Raw genomic sequence first — 23,364 nt, 5'->3', positions numbered from 1 at the left:
AAGTTTCCCTCCAGCTCGTATTGTGTGGAAAAAAGTTCCTTCCAACACAAACCTTCAGACCACAAACACTGACCTGTGTGTGTATCAGTGAAGGGTTTCCTTTACCTACCATCAAATGGCCACTCCTAGAAAACCACACTCAGTACACTCTCATTACTACTGTGTCAAACCACACAGTCAACAGCACTGTCAGTCTAACTGTAAAAAACCATGGCAACAGCACTGTTGAATGTGTTAGCAACAATGGAAATGGAGAAGAAAGAGAAAATCTGCTGGTCCATGAAAACTTGTTTGAAAAACATGGTATGTGCTTTTCATCTAAACACGTTCCAGTTTCACATTTTCAGATTTCCGTTGTATGTACTACAACGTAAAAAAAACAACATAAACATTAACTAACGAGTTCAGAGCAACCGTCTAGTTTTAAGCTGGAATTCCTGTAAGTCGTCATTGCCTTTTTGACTGGGGTACTTTTTTAAGTAATCGTGCGCTGTTTGGTCAAAAATTGCCAAAGGTACAGCGTTTACTTTAGTAATTATATCAGGTTTTCTGCTTAGATAATTTGAACATGTATTTGTAAAAATTACTTTTTCTCCAGAAAAAAGGAGCTCCAGAAATTCTGATTAGATTTTGGAGATGGATTTTTTTTTGTTGTTGAATTTTTTAATGACTTGAGTGAATAATAACTACAATCTTCTTTTTTTTTTCAGTAGACCCTATAATTTTTAAATATTTATCTCTACCAAATGGTTGAGTTATCACTTAATTAATCACTTACTTATATGTTATGTAAATACAAGTACAGTAGATAATACAATTGCAATAAATCAAATAATATACCGAATTAAAATGTAATTAATAACAAAAACAAAAACATTCCAGCAAAGGAAAATATTGTATCAAAAATAAAAAAGTGCATTTCAGAATTTTTTTTTTTTTATCTTGACTGCATCTGCCCTAAACTGCAGCAGCAGAAAAGTCTCACATTCAGGACAATGGTGATTGAATCTGATGCTGCAAAATCATTTTTACTTTCAAAAACAAAACAAACAAAAAAATAAAATATAAGAAACTATTTGAAATTATATGGGGGAAACATACAAAGCTAGGTTTGTATCTGTCATCTGTCTGTGCCCCCACATCATTTTAGTCCCTCCACGTGTGTGTGTGTGTGTGTGTGTGTTTACATATATAAAATATGCATGCGCATCTGGTCTCTTCTGTGTTACAGCAGCTCGTGTGAAACCTTGTGGTTCTTACAGTACAGTTCTTCCCTGGATTGTTGCTGGTGTATCTCTCACCTTGAATGCCTTCTGCATAACCTACATATGGTTCCTTTGGTATGTTTCTCCACATGTATTTTTATCTATTTTTGACTCTTTGAATGCAGTCAAGACTTTTAGACAATAATGGACTTCTCTTTCTTCCTATTGAAGGAATTCAAGAAAAAAGGTGAACCTACATCAGGAGGAGAGAACCTACATGTCACTGCAAAAAGCGGATGTGTCACCAGATTATGATGTTATTGCACAACATACAAACTGAAAAGTCAGGTTTCAGATAGCTGTGTGATTGTAAAGGCAGCCTGTTGTCAATACTTTGGTGATGTAATTAATTAGTTTCAATGTCTTTATTAAAGCAGATACTATAGTATTACAAATTTTCATTTAAATTATCTATTCAATTAAAACTTACTATTTGTTAATTATTTTTTACATCGCGTTGTAAAGAATGAGATTGTTTTAAATGTAATATATCACACTTTCTATTTCAATTCATACATAGAGTTTAATAAAATTTTTCACCTGTCTACAGTTGCAAATAGAGCTCTGTCCATACTCATTTTTGTTCTTTTGTTTTATCTTTGAACGTTTAGCAGGTTGTAGCTAACAAGCCTACAGTTATCCTACCTTTTTATCAGCACTTTTTATCAGATCAATTCACTAGCTCTCTGGGGTCAGTCAGTTACAGCACAGTTTTTCTACTGTTCATCTTTGCCATTGTTGTAAAATGTGGCATGGCGGAATAATTGACAGAATCTTCTATGAAACACTGGGTTAGGAATATTTTCCTGTTCAATTATTGCATGCTTTTGTTTTTATTTGTGTTTGTGTAAGATATAAGCCACACACTTGTTGACTGGTGTAGATTTTGGCCCTTCTCTATAAAAGGGAGAGAAAGAAGAAACGGTCAATCCATGGTTCCTAGGTTATTCAGTTAGTTTATTTGATTTCCCCCCTGTGTCCCCCTCTGTGTATCTGAGTTCCCATGCCTTATTTCTCCTCCTTGTGTTTTATTCCATGTTTTCCCCCGCCCGTTATGTCTGTGCTCTCCCCGTGTTCTCTCTCTCCCTCCTGTCTGCATCTCTGTGTACTTTCTGTTTTACTTTGATAGTCTCCCATCAGTGTACGTCACGTTATGTTGCTCGTGCCCTGTCTTGTTGTAATTATTAGTATCAGCTGTGCTCCCTGTGTGCTCCCACGTCCCTCGTTATCCTTCTGTGTATTTATGTCCGCGTCTCCCTCAGTTCTGTGTCACGTCCTCCCTCTTAGCTGTGTGACCTTCCCCGTGAGTTTAGCTTTCCCAGTTTAGATTGATACTAATGTTTGTATTGCAAACATTAGTAAACCTTGTCAATATTCAGTGTTTCACAGAATGATCCATCCATTCATCTTCTTCCGCTTATCGGGGGCTGGGTCGCGGTGGCAGCAGCCTAAGCAGAGAAGCCCAGACCTCCCTCTCCCTAGCCACTCCTACATCTTGTCAAGGGCAGCTGAGAGATTTAATCTCTCCAGCATGTCCTGGGTCTGCCCCGGGGCCTGCTCCAGTGGAACACCTCACCCAGGAAGCATCTTTGTCAGATGACTGAACCACCTCAACTGACTACTTTTCGATGTGGAGGAGCAGTGACTCTACTCTGAGCCTCTACTCTGAGAATTTTCTGTTGTAACCCTCATACTGTATGGTAATGTAACAACACTCATTTTTCACTTTTTCACAAAACTAAAGCATCACTCCTTTCACGTCTATTTGTCCTTAATGGAGGCAGAGCAAACTGGATCCGCACTCGGTGCCCAGCGAATGCTCGCTACGCAGGGGGAACAAATTTTGTCGGTGATACCTACCTTGGCACAACACTGATCCTGCCACAATTTGCTCCTCCAGTTTAAATCACAGACGAACAGTATCCCACAGGAACTTATCCCTGATCTGTAGTGGGGACTCCATCCTTTTTCGGCTGATGACCATGGCCTCCGATTTAAAGGTGCTGATTCTCATTCCCACCCCTTAACACTTGGCTGTGAACCATTCCAGAGTGAGCTGGAGGCCATCACCCGATGAAGCCAACAGAACCACAAAGCAGAGATGAGATTCTGAGACCACCCAAGTGGAAGTCTTTCATCACTTGGCTACACCTAGAAATCAGATACATAGAAATTATGAACAGAATTGGTGACAAAGGGCAGCCCTGGCAGAGCACATCACCCAACAGCTGTGTGGAGTCTCTTCTCCTGGCTCCAGGTGCAGTGTGTGTGTGAACCATATGTCTGGGTGAGTGGCAATGTGTCCTTCAGTGCTATGTGTCTCCTTTTCTGGGCGGAATCTGACCTTGTTTCTCCTCTGGAGAAACTGCTCTTCACACAACTACTCTTCACCCGATCGTCAGCTAACCAGTGTTAGTTCTTACCTATTACCATCCCAGCTACAGCTCCTTCATGGACTCCCCTCTGCACACTCACCTGCCTCCCTCCCCGCCACTCCACCCTGGATCTATTTGTTCACTAACTCACCCAGACATCCACAGTCTAGCTGCCTACTTTCACGTACCTCCACCTGCAAACAAGTAAGATGTTGAATGTTATCTGTTTGGATCAGTCACATCAATCCCCTCTCAACGCTTTCACTTTGCTCTCCCTCTGTGGGTTTGTTCTCCGGCTCACTTACCCCTGTTCCCTCGTCAGGTCCGATACCGTCTCTGGCTCCAAGCTCTAGGTCCGGAGACCCCTTTACATCATGTTCATGGTTCTTCTTCTTCTTCTTCTGACATTTGTATTGGCGGTTGGCAAACAACTGAAAGGTGCATTACCGCCACCAACTGGTATGGAGTATGGTCTGGAACCATGTTCATGGTTATCAGTCCCTAGGTGTTACATCCTATGAGGCTGTGGGAGTGTGTGGGCGTGGTGTTGTCCTCTCCCTCTCCTCCTCCTTCTTTCTTGCCCCTCCCCTTGTCTCTCTCTACCCTTGCCTTCTCCTTTAGGACACACCTGCTGCTCATCTGCCCTGGTTTACCACCAATTACCCTCCATAGGTGATATAAGCTGGAGGAGAGCACTGTGTGGGTGTGGGATAGGCTTCTGGTGGATTTCTTCTGTGCTGGGCAGTGTGTGAGTCTGGTCTAGGTGTGGAAAAGACCTGCTTTGTGTGGCTCTTTGTGAGTAGCTCTGAACTGAGCAGTGGTTTTTCTTAAGTGATGCGGCCTTCATTTCTTAGTTTGGCCTGTCTGGTTTATTGCTAATAGCAGCGTTGCTGTCTTTTTCTGTTGAATCCTTATAATTGTTTTCTTAGTTGAAGCGGCCACCATTTCTTTGGGTTGGCCAAAGAAATAATTTTGATTTATCGTAAGAGCAGCGCTGCTGCCTCTTTGTGTTGATACGGTTTATATGGTTATTGGTTTATTGGTTATAATAAAGACTTATTTTGTGTTAAACACCTCTGCCTGGCGTCCTTTTCATTACAACCCGGATCCAACTGTTACTGTCCCCCACCCTCTTCGCCTAGCCTTCATGTGGGGACGTAACACTAGGTTATGTTCATAGTCATTGTGTATTGTATATAGCGCTTAGCTCACGTTCACAGAATCTAGGTCAAGTACTTGATTTTTTGGCTCTAGTTCATGTTCATTGTTTTGCACCTAACCACGTACTTGTATTTAGCCCCATCCATGTTATTGTTAAACACTGTTATACTCGTTCTTGTAAATAACTTTATTCACATCAATTTGAGTCACAGTCTGAATCTGCATTTGGTTCCATCTCGGGTTCTGGCTTTTCCAGCTGTGACACCATGCCTATGTAAGTTAATTAATGGTAATTATGTAATTTATCAGCTCCCTTTTATCTCAGGGACACTACAGCAGAGTGATCAGCATAGTTGGTGCAGTCTCCTCCATTTATTTGAGCTCAGAACAAGGCTGTGCATAAGACCCGGGAAACGTATTCATACAGTGTTAGTAAGTGTTGCTGAAAGAGTTGGTATAAAATGTTTACATTTAAGTATAAGCTTCTGACCTGCAGTTGAGCCATGTGAGAAAACTACTTCACACTGACCACAAAGACAGAGTACAGTAGAGCTACTTAAGAAAGAGGAAGTGTCAGTTGAAAGCAGAGAAATTCTGTATCATAGTAAAGGAAAAAAAAAAAAAGCACATTTTAATGAATGTATTTAAATATTACATATAAAATATAAACTTGAACTTAAAAAGTACACCCTTGGTTAATTTTAAGGTTTTACATATTAGTACATAAATCCTTGGTCTTAAAATGTTATAATTGCAAGTTGAGATGAACAACACTACACATTACAACATGTCATTATGCATTTAACAAAAAATAAACTGAAGAAGCACTGTTTTTAAAAAAAAAAAAGTATCAAAATATCTAAAATGAAACTAAATCTTAGTAAATCTGTCACATATACAGTGATAGTTTGGCACCTTCAAGTGAGAACAGGAAATTATCAGAGATGTCGTCTTAAGTGATGCCACATGTGAGCATGTTTGAGTAAATTCACTGATCTAGAAGCAAGTATTTAAAGGTATATTCTTAAGAGGAAAACATTTTTCTACTTGCAACAAAATGATTAGTGTTTTAAACACACATCGTCCTTTTATTTTAACTTTAGCTCAACGCTAATTTTGCTTTATTGACTTTTATTATAGTTGGCATTTGCAGAGAGGCTGCAAACACTTCTGCATATGTGGACATGAAATATGCAGAAGTGAATATTCTTAAGCTCTTTAATGCATTCAATCTTTTAATTCAATCATTTATTTTTTTACACTTAGTAAATAAGGAAGTACTTTGATAGCAATATAATCACACTGTAAAGGTTGTATAAAGCTGAGGTAATATAAAAATAAGCTATGTCCTATACAAGTCATGTTTTCATTCTAATATTGTGGGGTCTTTACCTCACAGTGTAAAGTGCCTTGAGTTAAATGATGATGACTTGATGCTATATGAATATATAAAACTTGTTTGAGCATCATTACTGAAATATCAAATCTCAAGATAACAGTGGGTTTAAAAAAAGGTAACTTATTCAATAAGCAATGAACAGTTTATAATTATACAGGAGGAACAAGAATGTCAGTCTGTAAAGTTGAGTGGCTTACTGACAGACTTCCTGAAATCTTGTTGCAAGAAAGAAGAAAACGAGAAGAGAGGCAAGGATGAAAAACTTCAGTTTAGAGAGTCAGCAGTCATCAGTGAGAAGAGAAACTTGAAGAACAAAGCAAAAAAGGTAAAAATAAAGTTTAAAGTCTTTCAAAATATCTTTTTAAAATAGGAAATGTAAAGACTTTTCCACATCTGTAGCAATGATGGTGAATAAGACCATTATTTATAAATTAAATATTATGAATGACCTAATGCTGTCCTCTTATTTGGCAGTTAATATGCATTTATTTATTATTACAAATGATTATTATTGCATTGTATTATTGTATTGGTGCTATTACTGCACTGTGAGGATAATTTGTATTTATTAAATAATATTTAGAAACAGATGTCACAAAGGTCTTTATCATAAAGAATGCTGGAGTATTAGTATATTTGTGTCACAGTTTGCAAAGGACACATCACTATGACTCAAAGCTAAGCATGCAACATATTTTATTAAGCTGCGATGTGAACTGTTGACTTTTTGTTTTAATTTGTGTTTTGATTTCTGCATATTTGCTTCATCTGCTGGATAAGTTATTCTGTGGAGGGAGAGACTGAACATCTCGAGCATTGAACATGTTTGTTCTCATCTGGTCGGCTCTGTTTGTCTCTGTAAAAGGCAGAATTGCTGACACAGGTTTGTATCTTCTCCTTTAATGTAATTCTGCTAAATTTGTATTTGTATTTTTTAAATATTTGCATGTGACACTCTTTTTCTGAAATTTATACGGATAATGAGGATTTTTTATTACCCACAGTTCATTATAAATTTGTGCCTTTACTAACATCTGTTGGCTTGTGTGCCATTTTAATTTAATCTTTTGCTAAACATGTCCTGAGATACTGTTAATCAAAATCCAGGAATATTTCATAGCCTGGATATAATAGTGAACATTATAGTAGTTGTGTAGACTACAGCACAAGTAGCTTGTCTAAAACATAAAAGTTACTGTAATATCTTTAATTAGACATCAGGTTTATTGTTGTAAACTAAATATTCTTTATCACTATATTTGTCTTTCCCTTTGCATTAACAGGTGCCTCAGCCTGGGGACGACAACACTGTGTTGCAAGATACTGTGTTACTCTGAGCGAGAACTAACAGCAGAGGCTGGACTCTGTGTTGTGATCCCGTGTTCTTTCACTACTGCAGCTGACTTAACACCCAAACATACAGTTTGGTACAAATGTGAAACATCTCAAACAAGATGTAGTGATGATGATTATCCTTACATAATATTTCACAGCAACAAAACCACAGACAAAAAAGCTCAGTCTGGGTTTGAAGGACGAGTGTCACGTTTGAAGCCTGATGTGAGTCAGAACAACTGCAGCATCATCATTAATGATCTGAAAGAGTCTGATTCTGGATCATATCAGCTCAGAGTTACTGGTGTACGGAATGAACAACAAGATGGATTCACATTCCTTCAGAGAGTAAATGTCTCTGTTAAAGGTATGAAAATCTATTCCAAGAACAATCATGTAGAAAAAAAAGAAAGATATTCAGTCATGTACAATAACATATTTAGTATTTTTATGGTCTAAATAAAGTATTCATTCTTTTGGGAAATTGCTGACCTCTATGGTAGCTGGTAGGAACTGCAGCAGTTCCAGATAAATCTTGTGCTTCCCATTAACAATTTTCATTAAATATCTTATTATCTGAGCCCAGATTAATGATGTGCTAGATTAACTTCAGGTAGTTAATCTTTCATTAATGTAATTTATTTCCATTAGGTCTTAACCAGAAGCCCACAGTAATGATTCCCACACTGACAGAGGGACAGCAGGCCACACTGACCTGCACTGCTCCTGGTCTCTGCTCTGGATCTGTTCCTGAAATCACCTGGACATGGAGAGGAGCAGGAGGGGCTGAATCTTACATTACAGGAAACAGAACTGATTTCAAGACTGAGAATCTGACTGATGTAACACAGAGACACATCTCAACTTTAACCTTTAAATCTTCAGCTGAACACCACAACACCACTGTTACCTGTAAAATCCGCTTCACAGGTGAAACAACTACAGAAGAGGCTTCAACTTTGAAAGTAAACTGTGAGTTCTTTTACAGTCTCAATGTTTTTGTTTTTAAATCTACTGATGTTAAGAAAGTCAGAAAGTTAAGGAAACTACTGTAATTTATATTTTTTGTCTCACAGATGTGAAGGAAATTGAAATCACTGGGGTGACAAGTGTGAGGGAGGGAAATGTTCTGAATCTGACCTGCAGTGTTGAAAGTTTCCCTCCAGCTCATATTGTGTGGAAAAAAGTTCCTTCCAACACAAACCTTCAGACCGAAAACACTGACCTGCACAATGATACTGGATCTGCTACACTTGTCACCCTGAATGTGACAGCAGAACATTCTAGGCAGTACATCTGTATGGCAAAACATCTGGACAAAACACTGACTTCCTATGTCAATGTGACTCTGACATGTAAGTGGATGATATGAATATTGAATGTGAGTTTGCATTTGCATTAAAATCATACCTTACCTTGTTTATATTTCTGGTTACGTGTTTACAGGGCATACAAAGATACAGAATGGCTCTGGATGTGTGCTTCAGTCAGATGTTTTGACCTGTGTGTGCATCAGTGAAGGGTTTCCTTTACCTACCATCAAATGGCCGCTCCTAAAGAACCACACTCAGTACACTCTCATTACTACTGTGTCAAACCACACAGTCAACAGCACTGTCAGTCTCACTGTAAAAAACCATGGCAACAGCACTGTTGAATGTGTTAGCAACAATGGAAATGGAGAAGAAAAAGAAAGTCTGCTGGTCCATGAAAACTTGTTTGAAAAACATGGTATGTGCTTTTCATCTAAACACTTTTTTAGTACTATCTTTAATACAACCTCTGTATAATTGTACTATATTTAATCAGAAACCACGGACATTAACTTTTGTCCTTTTCTTTATTTTTCCTTTCTACTTTATTTCTCTTGAGTTCAGAATAACCATCTAGTTTTATTTTAGGGCTCCTGAAAGTCTTCACTGACTTTTTGACTGGGGAAATTTTTCAGTAATCGTGTGCTGTTTGGTCAAAAATTGCTGCAGGTGCAGCATTAACTTATATATTAAAACGTAAACATATTGTATAAAACTAACAACTTCTCCAGGGGAAAAAAAGGGCTCCAGAAATCCTGATGAGACTTTAGAGATGGATTTTATTTGTTTGTTTGCATTTCTTATTGACTTGGATGAATAATAACCACAATCTTTTTTTTCAATAGATCCTGTAGTTTTTAAATATTGATCTCTACCAAATGGTTGAGAAATCTTTTAATGGTTTACTTATATGTTATGTAAATACAAGTACAGTAGATAATACAGTTGCAATAAATGAAATAAAAATAACCAAATAATAATGAAAGTAATAAAAAAAAATCCAGAGTATTTATTTCTGGGTAGGATGTTACTGAATATTGTTGATTTTCATTCTAGCAAAGGAAAATATTATATCAAACAACGAAAAAGTGCATTTCTAAATTTTTTTATCTTAAATGCATCTGCGTTGAACTGCAGCAGCAGAAAAGTCTCACACTCAGGACAATGGTAACTGAATGCTATGCTGCAAAATATTTTTTGGCAACCAGCAGCTCACTGGACATATGTGGCTGTTTAGCCTCTCAGCTGTGGTTCCTGGAAATGCTAAAATAAAAAAAAGAAACTATTTGACAGTACATGGAGGAAAAATACAAAGCTAAGCTTATATCTGTCATCTGTCTGTGCCTCCACAGCACTTTAGCCCCCCCCAATGTGCGCGTGTGTGTGTGTGTGTGTGTGTGTGTGTGTGTGTGTGTGTGTGTGTGTGTGTGTGTGTGTGTGTGTGTGTGTGTGTGTGTGTGTGTGTGTATGTGTATCCATATATAAAATATGTGTGTGTGTGTGTGTGTGTGTGTGTGCTCTCTTCTGTGTTACAGCAGTTCGTGTGAAACATTGTGGTTCTTACAGTACAGTTCTTCTTTGGATTGTTGTTGGTGTATCTCTCACTTTGAATACCTTCTGCATAACCTACATATGGTTCCTTTGGTATGTTTCTCCACATGTATTTTTGTGTTGTTTTTTTACTTTGAATGCAGTCAAGACTTTTAGACAATAATGGGCTTCTATTTCTTATCATCAAAGGAATTCAAGAAAAAAGTTGAACCTACATCAAGAGGAGAGAACCTACATGTCACTGCAAAAAGTGGATGCATCACCAGATTATGATGTTATTGCACAACATATAAACTGAAAAGTCAGGTTTCAGATAGCTGTGTGATTGTAATAGCAGCCTGTTGTCAATACTGTGGTGATGTAATTAATTAGTTTCATTGTATACTCTGGTATTACAAATTTTAATTTCAATTATTCAATTAAAACTTACTATTTGTTAATTATTTTTTATATTGCATTGTAAACAATGAGATTGTTTTAAATGTAATATATTACACTTTCTATTTTAATTTATACATAGAGTTTAATAAAAGTGTTCACCTGTCTACAGCTGCAAATAGAGCTCTGTCTATACTCTTTTTTGTTCTTTTGTTTTATCTTTGTAAGTTTAGCAGGTTGTAGCTAACAAGCCTACGAATATTCTACCTTTTTATCTATCAGATCAATTGATTAGCTCTCTGGGGTCAGTCAGTTACAGCAGTTTATTTACTGTTCCTCTTTGCCATTGTTGTAAAATGTGGCATGGTGGAATAATTGACAGAATCTCCCATAGGCATATTTTCTCGCTTGAGAGTTGAATTCCCAGGATCTGGTGTGGAAACACACTCCCTACTAATGCAAGGCCTATTAAGGTGGGTGAAAATGTCATGTGAAGGCTGTGTGCAGGGAGGAGTGGTGGTAAGGAGGACCCAAAGTGCAGACACTCAGAGGCAAAATGTGAAATCAAAACCAGCTTTAATGCTGAAATAAAAAGTAACAAAACTGAAAGTTATAAAATAAACTCACATAGGCAGACAGAACACACAGTATAAAATGAGGGTAAATCACAACACACACAAAAGAAAACACGGGACTTAAATACACAAAGGGAACAATCAGGGAATGGGAGACAGGAGGGAAACACAGCTGGGGCAAATCAGGGCTGACAAGACAAAGGAAGCAAAACCAGACACGCTAACATGAGACAGGGACTTTCAAAGTAAAACAGGAAACACAGACTGAACTTACAGACAGACTCACAAGCAGAAACTGCAACAGAGGGAAGGGAGACGTGGGACCAGGAAAGACACAGACACTGACTGGACACAAAGCAGAGGGATTATGGAAACCCAAACATTAGAACTACAAACTCACAAACCAAGAAGAACCGGGGAAAATAGAAATGCAAAACAGAAACCCAAACCTTCACAGTAATAAACCAAGATGAGAACACAAATAAAAGGTACAAAACTGAAAACACTCGGTCAACGACCCAGGTACCCTAACAGAGAAGTCTTCCTCTGGAAGATGCAAGACTGATAAGTAAATGACTGCTTGTTCTGATGAGTGACCACCTGTTCCTGTTTACAACCAGGCTGATAATTCTGACCCTGGTGGCACTGGGCCTTAAATTGCAGGCCAGAACTACACCTTCATTCACTCGTCTGCTCTGAAAGAAAAATAAACCTTGTGTGCCCTATTTTAAGTGTGAGCGTGGTGGTTTTCTATTGGTCACTGTTAGAACTTCTTCCTTTCTTGTACCGTGGCTGTTTTGTTCTGAGGCCCACTTCTTAACACCATACTTGCACTTTCAGCATGCAAGTTTATAGTACTGATGAGTAAAATGTTAACAAAACTATTGAGTTTTTCAGAGGGATTGTTACAAAGAAGAAATACTCAAATAAACACAACTTTCCTCAGTTTTGTTGCAACAAGTATCCAAGCTGAAGTAGCTGATGGACACAGATACACAGATCAATTAGTGCTTCATCTGATCCACACTTCAGATAAGATAAGATAAGATAACCTTTATTAGTCCCACACGTGGGAAATTTGTTGTCTGCAGTCTCTGTACACCACTGCAGGTCTGATCCAGACAGCAACAGATTTGAGATTTCTCACAGATAATCACAGTATTATTGCTTTTTATTATGATTTGATTGCATTTAAATGCCAATTTGACACCATTCAAGTGAAGCAGACTGCGTCTAACTTTAAATATCAAAATATCTAACACCAAGCTAAAGCTTACAGTAAGTCTGTTACTTACAAAGTGAGAACAGGAAGTTATCTGATGCCACATGTGGTCATGTTTGAGTTATGTAATTTCATGTGATATGTTTTTGATATTACTTGACAGAGTATTGATCAATAAAAATTCTGCTTTTTTCCTATTATTTACTTGGTTTAAATCCTCTTGAGAACTGTTACGTTCCCCTAAAAGTTCCAGGGGATGAGAGAAATTAACAAAAGGTGTCCAGGTTGAAAAAAGGAGACAGGGAAGCAAAATGGTTAAGTTAACAGGTATGTATTAATGTTTCTATTAATAACTAAACACAGAGATGAACAAGCTGCTATCACCTTTTAATGAAAGAAAACTCAGGTGTTGGTCAGTAAACTGAAAAGTACGTACAAAAGGATTAGTCACCAAACACACACTCATCTCCACAGAGCAGGGGCAATCAATCACCACACACACAGCTCACTAGCTACAAACCAACAAGGCTCTCTGTCACTAGAGCTCACCTTTCTCTGGCCTCAAGTACTTCAAATTGCTGATGGGAGTCAACTGTACAAAAAAGATGGGACCTTAGGCAGGAGAGATGTCAGGACACACCCACACCAGGGCAATTTCAGGAAGAGGCCCTGCTAAGGCCGTAACAGGAACAATAGAGGTCAACACTAAATGTTTTATCTTAGACTTAGACCTTAGAATTCTGCGAAGGCAGGCATCAAATTCAGAAGAAAGTCAGTAAGCCAATCTTAATGTGAACAAAACAGAAGAGATTTTTTTATGACATATATAATGTTGGTGATCAAAATCCTCTGGGTCCAGTTATGTAGACGCACACAAACAACAAACTGCTGCACTGATCTTTTTTTAAGTGGTTAAAAATAATTTTCACAAATACACAAATACACAGATGGTGCAGAATATAAATGGATACAAAATAAGGTTAAACATGCAGAAGTGTTTGCAGAGAGGCAGCAAACACTTCTGCATATTTGGGCATGAAATATGACTAAATATGGAGAAATGGGGGAAATGAGAGAGGAGGAGTTTATTTTAAATTCTTAAGCTCTTTAAAGCATTCAATCTGTCTCAAGTGACTTTATTTGTTTTTTTTTAACTGAGTACATAAGAAAGCACTTATATAGCAATATAATGATGTTGTATCGGTGCTATGATGTTGAAGTGATGTAAAGATAAGCTAAATGTCCTATACAAGTTATGTTTTCACTCTAATATTGTGGGGTCTTTACCTCACAGTGTAAAGGGCCATGTGGTGAATGATGATGATTTGATGCTATATGAATATATAAAACTCTTTGAAGCGCCATTACTGCAATCTTAAAATCTCAAGATAACAGTATGTTTTAAAAAGGTAAATTACTTAATCAACAATGTACATTTTATAATTATATATAGCATTCAGAGGAACTAGAATGTCGGTCTGTAAAGTTGAGTAGTTTACTGAGAAACTTCCTGAAATCTTGTTGCAAGGAGGAGGAAGACAAAGAGAAGAGAGGCGAGGTGAGAATGAAATACTTCAGTTTAGAGAGTCAGCAGACATCAAGAGAAGAGAAGCTTGAAGATTATAATAAAACAGGTAAAAATAAAGTTTAATGTGTTTCAAATTATCTTTTTAAAATAGGAAATGTAAAGACTTTTTCACATCTGTAGCAGTGGTGGTGAATAAGACCATTATTTATAAATTAAATAATATGAATGACCTAATGCTGTCCTCTTATTTAGCAGTTAATATAGATTTATTTATTGTTACAAGTGATTTTTATTGTAATGTATGATTGTATTCTTGCTATTGCTGCACTGTGAGGATTTTTTTTTTATTCATTAAATAATATTTAAGAAACAGATGTCACAAAGGTCTTTACGATTGCAAAGGTTAGAGTATTGGTATATTTGTGTCACAGTTTGTAAAGAACACATCACTATGACTCAAAGCTAAGCATGCAATATATTTTATTAAATTGAGTGATTTGAATTGTTGACTTTTTCTTTGTTTTCATTTTTGTTTTGATTTCTGCATGTTTGCTTCATCTGCTGGATAAGTTATTCTGTGGAGGGAGAGACTGAACGTCTCGAGCATCGAACATGTTTGTTCTCATCTGGTCGGCTCTGTTTGTCTCTGTAAAAGGCAGCATTGCTGACACAGGTTTGTATCTTCTCCTTTGCTGTAATTCTGCTTTATTTGTATTTTTAAAAATGTTTGTATTTGAAACTTCATCCAGATGGTAAGGATTTATTATTACTCAAATTTGTGCCTTTACTATCATCTGTTGGCTTGTGTGCCATTTTAATTTAATCTTTTGTTAAACATGTCCTGAGATATTCTTAACCACTATCCAGGCAAATTTCATAGCCTGGATATAATAAGCTGTGAAATGTAAACATTAAAGTAGTTGTGTAGACTACAGCACAAACAAGCAGCCTGTGTATAAGATAAAAGTTACTGTAATATCTTTAATTAGACATCATGTTTATTGTTGTAAACTAAATATTCTTTATCACTATATTTTTCTCCCCTTTGCATTAACAGATGCCTCAGCCTGGGGACAACAACACTGTGACAAAGGATACTGTCTTAATCTCACTGAGCGAGAACTAACAGCAGAGGCTGGACTCTGTGTTGTGATCCCGTGTTCTTTCACTACTGCTGCTAACTTAACACCCAAACATACAGTTTGGTACAAATGTGAAGCATCTCAAAGAAGCTGTAGTGATGATGAAATAATATTTCACAGCAACAAAAACACAGACAAAAAAGCTCAGTCTGGGTTTGAAGGACGAGTGTCACGTTTGGAGCCTGATGTGAGTCAGAAAAACTGCAGCATCATCATTAGTGATCTGAAAGAGTCTGATTCTGGATCATATCAGCTCAGAGTTACTGGCGAAGTGAATGGAAAACAAGATGGATTTACATTCATTCCAAGAGTAAATGTCTCTGTTAAAGGTATGAAAAGTTACTCCAAGAACAATCATGTAGAAAAAAGTTTACAATAACATATTTAGTAATAATGCAATTTATTTCCATTAGGTCTTAATCAGAAGCCCACAGTAATTATTCCCACACTGACAGAGGGACAGCAGGCCACACTGACCTGCACTGCTCCTGGTCTCTGCTCTGGATCTGTTCCTGAAATCACCTGGACATGGAGAGGAGCAGGAGGGACTGAATCTTACATTACAGGAAACAGGACTGATATCAAGACTGAGAATCTGACTGCTTACACACAGAGACACATCTCGACTTTGACCTTTAAATCTTCAGCTGAACAGCACAACACCACTGTTAACTGTAAAATCCGCTTCACAGGTGAAACAACTACAGAAGAGGCTTCAACCTTGAAAGTAAACTGTGAGTTCTTTTACAGTCTCATTGTTTTTCTAATCTACTGAAGTTTACAGGTCCATGCAAGTTTTTCAAGAAAGTCAGAAAGTTAAGGAAACTACATTATTGTGTACTTTATATTTTTTGTCTCACAGATGTGAAGGAAGTTAAAATCACTGGGGTGACAAGTGTGAGGGAGGGAAATGTTCTGAATCTGACCTGCAGTGTTGAAAGTTTCCCTCCAGCTCATATTGTGTGGAAAAAAGTTCCTTCCAACACAAACCTTCAGACCAGAAACACTGACCTGCACAATGATACTGGATCTGCTACACTTATCACCCCGAATCTGACAGCAGAAAATTCTGGGCAGTACATCTGTATGGCAAAACATCTGGACAAAACACTGACTTCATATGTCAATGTGACTGTGACATGTAAGTGGATGATATGAATATTGAATCTGGGTCTATATTTCCATTAAAATCATACTTGACTTTGTTTTAGGATTCTAGTTACATGTTTACAGGGCATACAAAGATACAGAATGGCTCTGGATGTGTGCTTCAGTCAGATGTTTTGACCTGTGTGTGCATCAGTGAAGGGTTTCCTTTACCTACCATCAAATGGCCGCTCCTAGAAAACCACACTCAGTACACTCTCACTACTACTGTGTCAAACCACACAGTCAACAGCACTGTCAGTCTAACTGTGAAAAACCATGGCAACAGCACAGTTGAATGTGTTAGCAACAATGGAAATGGAGAAGAAAGAGAAAACCTGCTGGTCTATAAAAACTTGTCTGAAAAACATGGTATGTGCTTTTCATCTAAAGACTTTTTTAGTACTATCTTTAATACAACCTCTGTATAATTGTACTACATTTAATCAGAAACCACAGACATTAACTTTTGTCCTTTTCTTTTTTTCTCCTTTCTACTTTATTTCTCTTGAGTTCAGAACAACCATTTAGTTTTATTTTAGGGCTCCTGAAAGTTATCATTGCCTTTTTGACTGGGGAAATTTTTCAGTAATCATGCACTGTTTGGTCAAAAATTGCTATAGGTGCAGCATTAATTTTAATAATTATTATCAGGTTTTCTCCGTAGATATATTTTAATATATATTTGTAAACATATTCTATAAAACTAACAACTTCTCCAGGAAAAAAAAAGAGCTCCAGAAATCCTGATGAGACTTCAGAGATGGATTTTATTTGTTTGTTTGCATTTTTTATTGACTTGGATGAATCATAACCACAATCTTTTTTTTCAATAGATCCTGTAGTTTTTAAATATTGATCTCTACCAAATGGTTGAGAAATCTCTTAATGGTTTACTTATATGTTATGAAAATACAAGTACAGTAGATAATACAGTTGCAATAAACAAAGTAAAATACCAAATAATAATGTAAGTGTTGAGTCTGTGTTTACACAGGCCCCGCTAGTTTAGAGACTTATTCCTCATGAAGAACGAAACCAAGACAGAACATCTTCAACCGGTCTTTTACTCGCTAACGAGGAAAGGCTTGGTCAGAACCAGGCTGTGAAGCTAAATGCTCCTCACCTATCTCCAGACCAACTCCTTCAAAGAGCAGCTCTCCTCGCAGCTATTTATTCCCATGATAGTTACAGTTTACACAATACAACACAACACAAGCACCTCCCACCGTAAAACCCCCCAATGGTTCTAAGACAAGTTACTATGCGTGTGTGTGTGCGTGTGTGTGTGTGTGTGTGTGTGTGTGTGACCTCCTGCTCACCAAAAGGATCATAAAAGCAAGAAGCTTACAACACAAGAAACAGATCTTTCAGATAGGATGTATCTACAATAAAACCTCCCCCAGCACAGAGTGGCTGGAGAGGTGGTCATGATCAAAGGAATCTGTTTGATCCTATAGTTTGAACTAAGACTTTAAAAATTTAAGAAACACAATGACAACATTCAACAATTCGACTTAACAGAAAGTAATAAAAAAAACTATCCAGAGCATTTATTTCTGGGTAGTATGTCACAGAATATTGTTGATTTTCATTCCAGCAAAGGAAAATATTGTATCAAACAACAAAAAAGTGCATTTCTAAATTTGTAATCTTAAACGCATCTGCGTTAAACTGCAGCAGCAGAAAAGTCTCACATTCAGGACAATGGTGATTGAATGCTACGCTGCAAAATATTTTTTCCTTTCAAAAACAAAAAACAAAAACAAATAAACATCCAAAACAAGGGAAATATTTGCATTAAACATTTCTCAACAACATTCTACACACTAAGTATCAGTTAACGTGACAGAAATATGTCCAGTATGTACACAACTGTATACATGTAGAGCAGAGGTTGGCAACCAGCAGCTCACTGGACACATGTGGCTGTTTAGCCTCTCAGCTGTGGTTACTGGAAATGCTAAAATTAAAAAAAAGAAACTATTTGACAGTATACGGGGGAAAAATACAAAGCTAAGCTTATATCTGTCATCTGTCTGTGCCTCCACAGCACTTTAGCCCCCCCCCCCATGCGCATGTGTGTGTGTATCCATATATAAAATATGTGTGTGTGTGTGTGCTCTCTTCTGTCTTACAGCAGCTCGTGTGAAACATTGTGGTTCTTACAGTACAGTTCTTCCCTGGATTGTTGCTGGTGTATCTCTCACTTTGAATGCCTTCTGCATAATCTACATATGGTTCCTTTGGTATGTTTTTTTTTGACTCTTTGAATGCAGTCAAGACTTTTAGACAATAATGGGCTTCTGTTTTTTCTTATTAAAGGAATTCAAGAAAAAAGTTGAACCTACATCAGGAGGAGAGAACCTACATGTCACTGCAAAAAGCGGATGCATCACCAGATTATGATGTTATTGCACAACATATAAACTGAAAAGTCAGGTTTCAGATAGCTGTGTGATTGTAATGGCAGCCTGTTGTCAATACTTTGGTGATGTAATTAATTAGTTTCATTGTATACTCTGGTATTACAAATTTTGATTTCAATTATTCAATTAAAACTTACTATTTGTTAATTATTTTTTACATTGCATTGTAAACAATGAGATTGTTTTAAATGTAATATATTACACATTCTGTTTCAATTTATACATAGAGTTTAATAAAAGTGTTCATCTGTCTACAGCTGCAAATCAAACTCTGTCTATACTCTTGTTTGTTCTTTTGTTTTATCTTTGTAAGTTTAGCAGGTTGTAGCTAACAAGCCTACAATTATTCTACCTTTTTATCAATCAGATCAATTCATTAGCTCTCTGGGGTCAGTCAGTTACAGCAGTTTATTTACTGTTCCTCTTTGCCATTGTTGTAAAATGTGGCATGGTGGAATAATTGACAGAATCGCCCATAGGCATATTTTCTTGCTTGAGAGTTGAATTCCCAGGATCTAGTGTGGAAACACACTCCCTACTAATGCAAGGCCTATTAAGGTGGGTGAAAAGGGAAGGTTGTGTGCAGGGAGGAGTGGTGGTAAGGAGGACCCAAAGTGCAGACACTGTGAAAATGTGAAATCAAAACCAGCTTTAATGCTGCACTAAAAAGTAACAAAACCAAATAATTACAGAATAAACTCACACAGGCAGACAGAACACACAGTATACGATGAGGGTAGATCACAACATACACAAAGGAAAACACGGGGCTTAAATACACAGAAGGAACAATCAGGGAATGGGAGACAGGAGGGAAACACAGATGGGGCAAATGAGGGCTGACGAGACAAAAAGCTGTGTCCAAATTCATGGGCTGCATCCTCCTGAGGACCCGGCCTTTGCGGTCTACGTGGGCCGGGTCCTCAGAAGGTCGGGTAGGCCGGAAGTAAACAGCTGGGGAAATTGGACGGTCTAGCCTTCTGATTAGCGTCACCGCTGTCTCGGCCATCTGCTCCTTGCTATCTAAAATATAACAGGACACTGGCGTAACTTCTCGACCGCCTCATACTTCTTTTTAATCAGTTTTCTGTTTGACGTTTAGTCAGCTGTGTGAAAACCAAGGAGGAACCCACTCGGGGGATTAATAAAGTTTTATTTTATCTAATCTAATCTAATAACTTTAATTTCAGCCAAACCAATTTACTCACAAACAAACAAAACACTGAAAAAAGCCAAACAATAACATTTTTAGGTTGTCTAAGTGACATATATTACGTTTAACCTGAGTAGCGAAAGTCCGCGGTGATCTGAAAATGATGTGCCGGGAGTTGTGCCGTTCTCGGCGGCTTCAGTGACCCTCGAGCTCCCGGCTAGCTATCGAGCTGGTGGGTAACAGACGTCTCCGAAAACGTCGAAGCACTTTTGCAAATATGCGATATCTTGATAAACCGAGCAGATATTTGATGTTTACACAGATACTTTCTCGCCTGAAAATATGTTAAAAGTTTATTTTGTGACTCAGAAAGATTAGTAAGAGTAATTTTAAAACTTAGTAGCGGCCGCCATTGTTGGAAACTGGAGTTTGGCTGGACCGTTAAAGACACATGCTGTGTCCGAAATCAGGGGAAAGATGCTCATAAGGACACTACCTACCTACGTCACGTAGGTAGTGTTCTTAGATGGACGGGTAGTCAGGAAGTGAGCGGCTGTGGACAGCCCCCCTTTTTTTCTCCATAGAAACTTTATTGAACAAACAATGAGTATCCAACATAACAGATGGGCTGTGGACAGCCTTCTAGCCTTCAACTCCGCCCTTACTTGCGTGTTTTTCCGGTCGCTAGCGTCACAGCGCGAAAACTTAAAAATGGACCCAGAAATGTCGCTCCGTTGTTTGGACAATTTTAATTCTCGAGGAGCTAGAAAAACCTTATCGTCATCATGTTTTGTACCTTAGGCTCATCAGAGACAATCATATCCAGGTAAAATAATTTCCTTTAATCTACATGCATTTAGGAAGTTATTTATAGCAGGTTAAATAGGAGCAATCAGTTTAGGGCAAAAACCGGAAATCAGTTTTTGGCAGACGATCATTTTTTGGCACAACACCGGTCATTCTTACACATGTACTGTATTATATAAAATATATCAACTAAATATCTTTGAAACGTATAGAATTTAATCTTTTGTTTGTTTGTTTTTTTTACATAGCACTTTATCAAACTGTTGTCTGCTACAGAGTTACAAGTATTATACTAATAATATAGCATCCACCATCTCCTGCTTGCATATTTTTGAAAACATCTTAGTGGTGTGGCAGCCGTCGATTGAGCCAGCCCTGCAAACCCTGTGGATGGACGTGTCACGGCTGGGGCAGCAGTCGTGTTGTGGAATGAAAGGAGGACCCAAAATGCAGGCAGCCGACTGATGATATGAGTGAGAGTTTATTAACAGGTGGCAATGGCAGAAACAGACAACGAAGCATGAGAAATACTAACGGAAACCTAAACTGGGAAAAACTAAAGAGCAAACTTGAAATCCTCAGGAAACGGGGTGAAAGGCAGAGAGACGCAGACCAACGAAGATGAACGCAGATGAACGCAGAGATACACAGACAAACGCAGACGAGCCGACAACGAGCACAGACCGACACCCACTAAATATACACACACAAGGTAATCGGGTAATCACACACAGGAGGGGAGAACAGCTGATCCTAATACACACGATGACTGGAGGACACAAGCTGAACACAATGACAACAGACACAGACCTTCCGAATAGAACAGGAAATCCAGAACACGAGCCTTCAAAGTAAAACAGGAAACACACAGACTGATTTACAACACAACACGGGGGCATGAACAGAGCACCAAGGACAGACACAGGTAGGGCTGATAAAACAATAAACTTCAGGTTCAACCCTAAACTAATACAAAATCAGAATAAACACAAGGCACAAAATGAACTTCAAGGAAACACAAAACGCTGGGTCAAAATGACCCAGGATCATGACAGGACGATGCAGTGGACAGCGGGAGGAAGCATCCTAAAGCTCTCTTTGTAGACCACCCTGTGTGATTCTCCACTCGCCGACCAGAAAAGACAAACCACAGGTCTCAGTTGTAGCAACCCATCCATGTCTGATCTTGCTCGGGCAGATTCAGCAACACTGCCAGAGACTTCCTGTAATCTATTACAGTTGTTAAAAAACGGTCCAGGAACAGGTCACTCAGGTTAATCCTGTGTGAACAACTGTAAATATTGTTTTTTCATCTTTAAAACTGTTGGTGTATTTGAAATATTCTTGTTTAAAGGTTTTTGTTATTTACTTTATTGCTATCAAATAAATATCCATGTAATATTGTTCCAAGTTAGCGTTATGTTCATACATGTTACAAATACCTGTAGATTAAATTGAGTTCAGTGACAATTACTGTTTGTTTTAATTAATTTATTAATAGCATAAAACCTTTACACTAATGCAACACATATAACAACGTAACAAATATATCCAAATAAATAAATTTCTTAATGCATAACTTATTTTGGAACTAATCTTTCTAGAAGTGAAAACAGTCTGTCCATCCTCTCCCTGCTCTCCTGCGCTCTCCTCAGCCTCTCTTTGCTGCCTCATGTCCTCTCTGAGGTCTAGCAGCTTATCATCTCTATCCCTTCGCCTCTTTCTCCCGGAAGAGGTTCACCCTCTTCCTCATCGCTCTCGTTTTGGTCACCCACTGCTGCGCTTATTGGCCCTGGAGTGTCCTCAGGGAGAGAGGAAATTAGGACAGGAGGCTTAATAGAAGGCATCTGTCCTATCACCTCATCCATGAGGGCAAACCAGGGCCAAGTAGCAGCAGTGGGCTTCCCACTGACTCCCTCTCCTGAGCCTGGATACTTGCAATCCTAAAGGCAGAGGAAATCAAAAATGGCAGTAGGCAAATAAAAACAACACAACAACTCTTAGTAATTGCACATTTATTAACTTGTGTTCTTAAGAATTATCTTCTTGATAACACAGATACGTACTTTGTATTTTTTTGAGTTATCCTATTTCTTCTGGCCTGCAAGGGGGTGACTTTCCCCTGCAGGCCCATCTTCTCCAGAATTGTCCTGATCACACACAACAAATAAGAGAAGAAAGGAAACCATGGTAACTATGTTAATCCCTAAATCCAAAAGATTTCACAGCAGAACACCAGAGGAATACCGTCTGGACATCACAGGTTCTGTACAGCAGTGGTCCGTGAGTCGTTTGGTACCGGGCCACGAGAGTTAAGGCTCCTGTGTGAAATTTATGGTTTTCAGGGTTTTATCTTTAACTCTGTTTCCCTGGGTCTTTTCCCTTGTTGTAGTTGTGTGTCTTATTTTGAAAGAAATATTTACACATTACCATAGCGACCATTAAGCGGCAGAGAGGAGGATGTTACTCTCAATGTTGGCGCATTTTCAGGAGGACGCTGCTAATAAAGTTACACAATTACACAGTACATTCACGTTTTAGACTGATAAGTGATTGACTGCTTGTTCTGATGAGTGACCACCTGT

General features: G+C 38.1%; 1 protein-coding gene and 1 pseudogene across 1 annotated transcript; both read left to right on the top strand.

The window, feature by feature from the left end:
• Positions 1–7,022: 7,022 nt before the first annotated feature.
• Positions 7,023–10,023, top strand: LOC134635521 (sialic acid-binding Ig-like lectin 14; annotated as a pseudogene).
• Positions 10,024–14,714: 4,691 nt separating this feature from the next.
• LOC134635520 (sialic acid-binding Ig-like lectin 14) lies at positions 14,715–22,616 on the top strand. Its single transcript, XM_065471719.1, has 6 exons — positions 14,715–14,775; positions 15,160–15,573; positions 15,658–15,978; positions 16,107–16,385; positions 16,478–16,762; positions 22,435–22,616. Exons 1-6 carry the CDS (start codon positions 14,715–14,717, stop codon positions 22,614–22,616), a joined length of 1,542 nt encoding a protein of 513 aa, XP_065327791.1.
• Positions 22,617–23,364: the final 748 nt, after the last annotated feature.

The sequence above is a fragment of the Pelmatolapia mariae genome, linkage group LG10_11, assembly GCF_036321145.2.
Source record: "Pelmatolapia mariae isolate MD_Pm_ZW linkage group LG10_11, Pm_UMD_F_2, whole genome shotgun sequence".
Lineage (NCBI taxonomy): Eukaryota > Metazoa > Chordata > Actinopteri > Cichliformes > Cichlidae > Pelmatolapia > Pelmatolapia mariae.
Note: the sequence above shows the minus strand (reverse complement) of the source record. Positions and strands in the feature narration are given on the sequence as shown.

Coding starts and splice junctions, on each gene's coding strand:
- LOC134635520 (XM_065471719.1), top strand. CDS start 14,715: ATGTTTGTTCTCATCTGGTCGGCTCTGTTTGTCTCTGTAAAAGGCAGC. Junction 14,776..15,159: donor AGGCAGCATTGCTGACACAG/GTTTGTATCTTC, acceptor TTGCATTAACAG/ATGCCTCAGCCTGGGGACAA. Junction 15,574..15,657: donor AGTAAATGTCTCTGTTAAAG/GTATGAAAAGTT, acceptor TATTTCCATTAG/GTCTTAATCAGAAGCCCACA.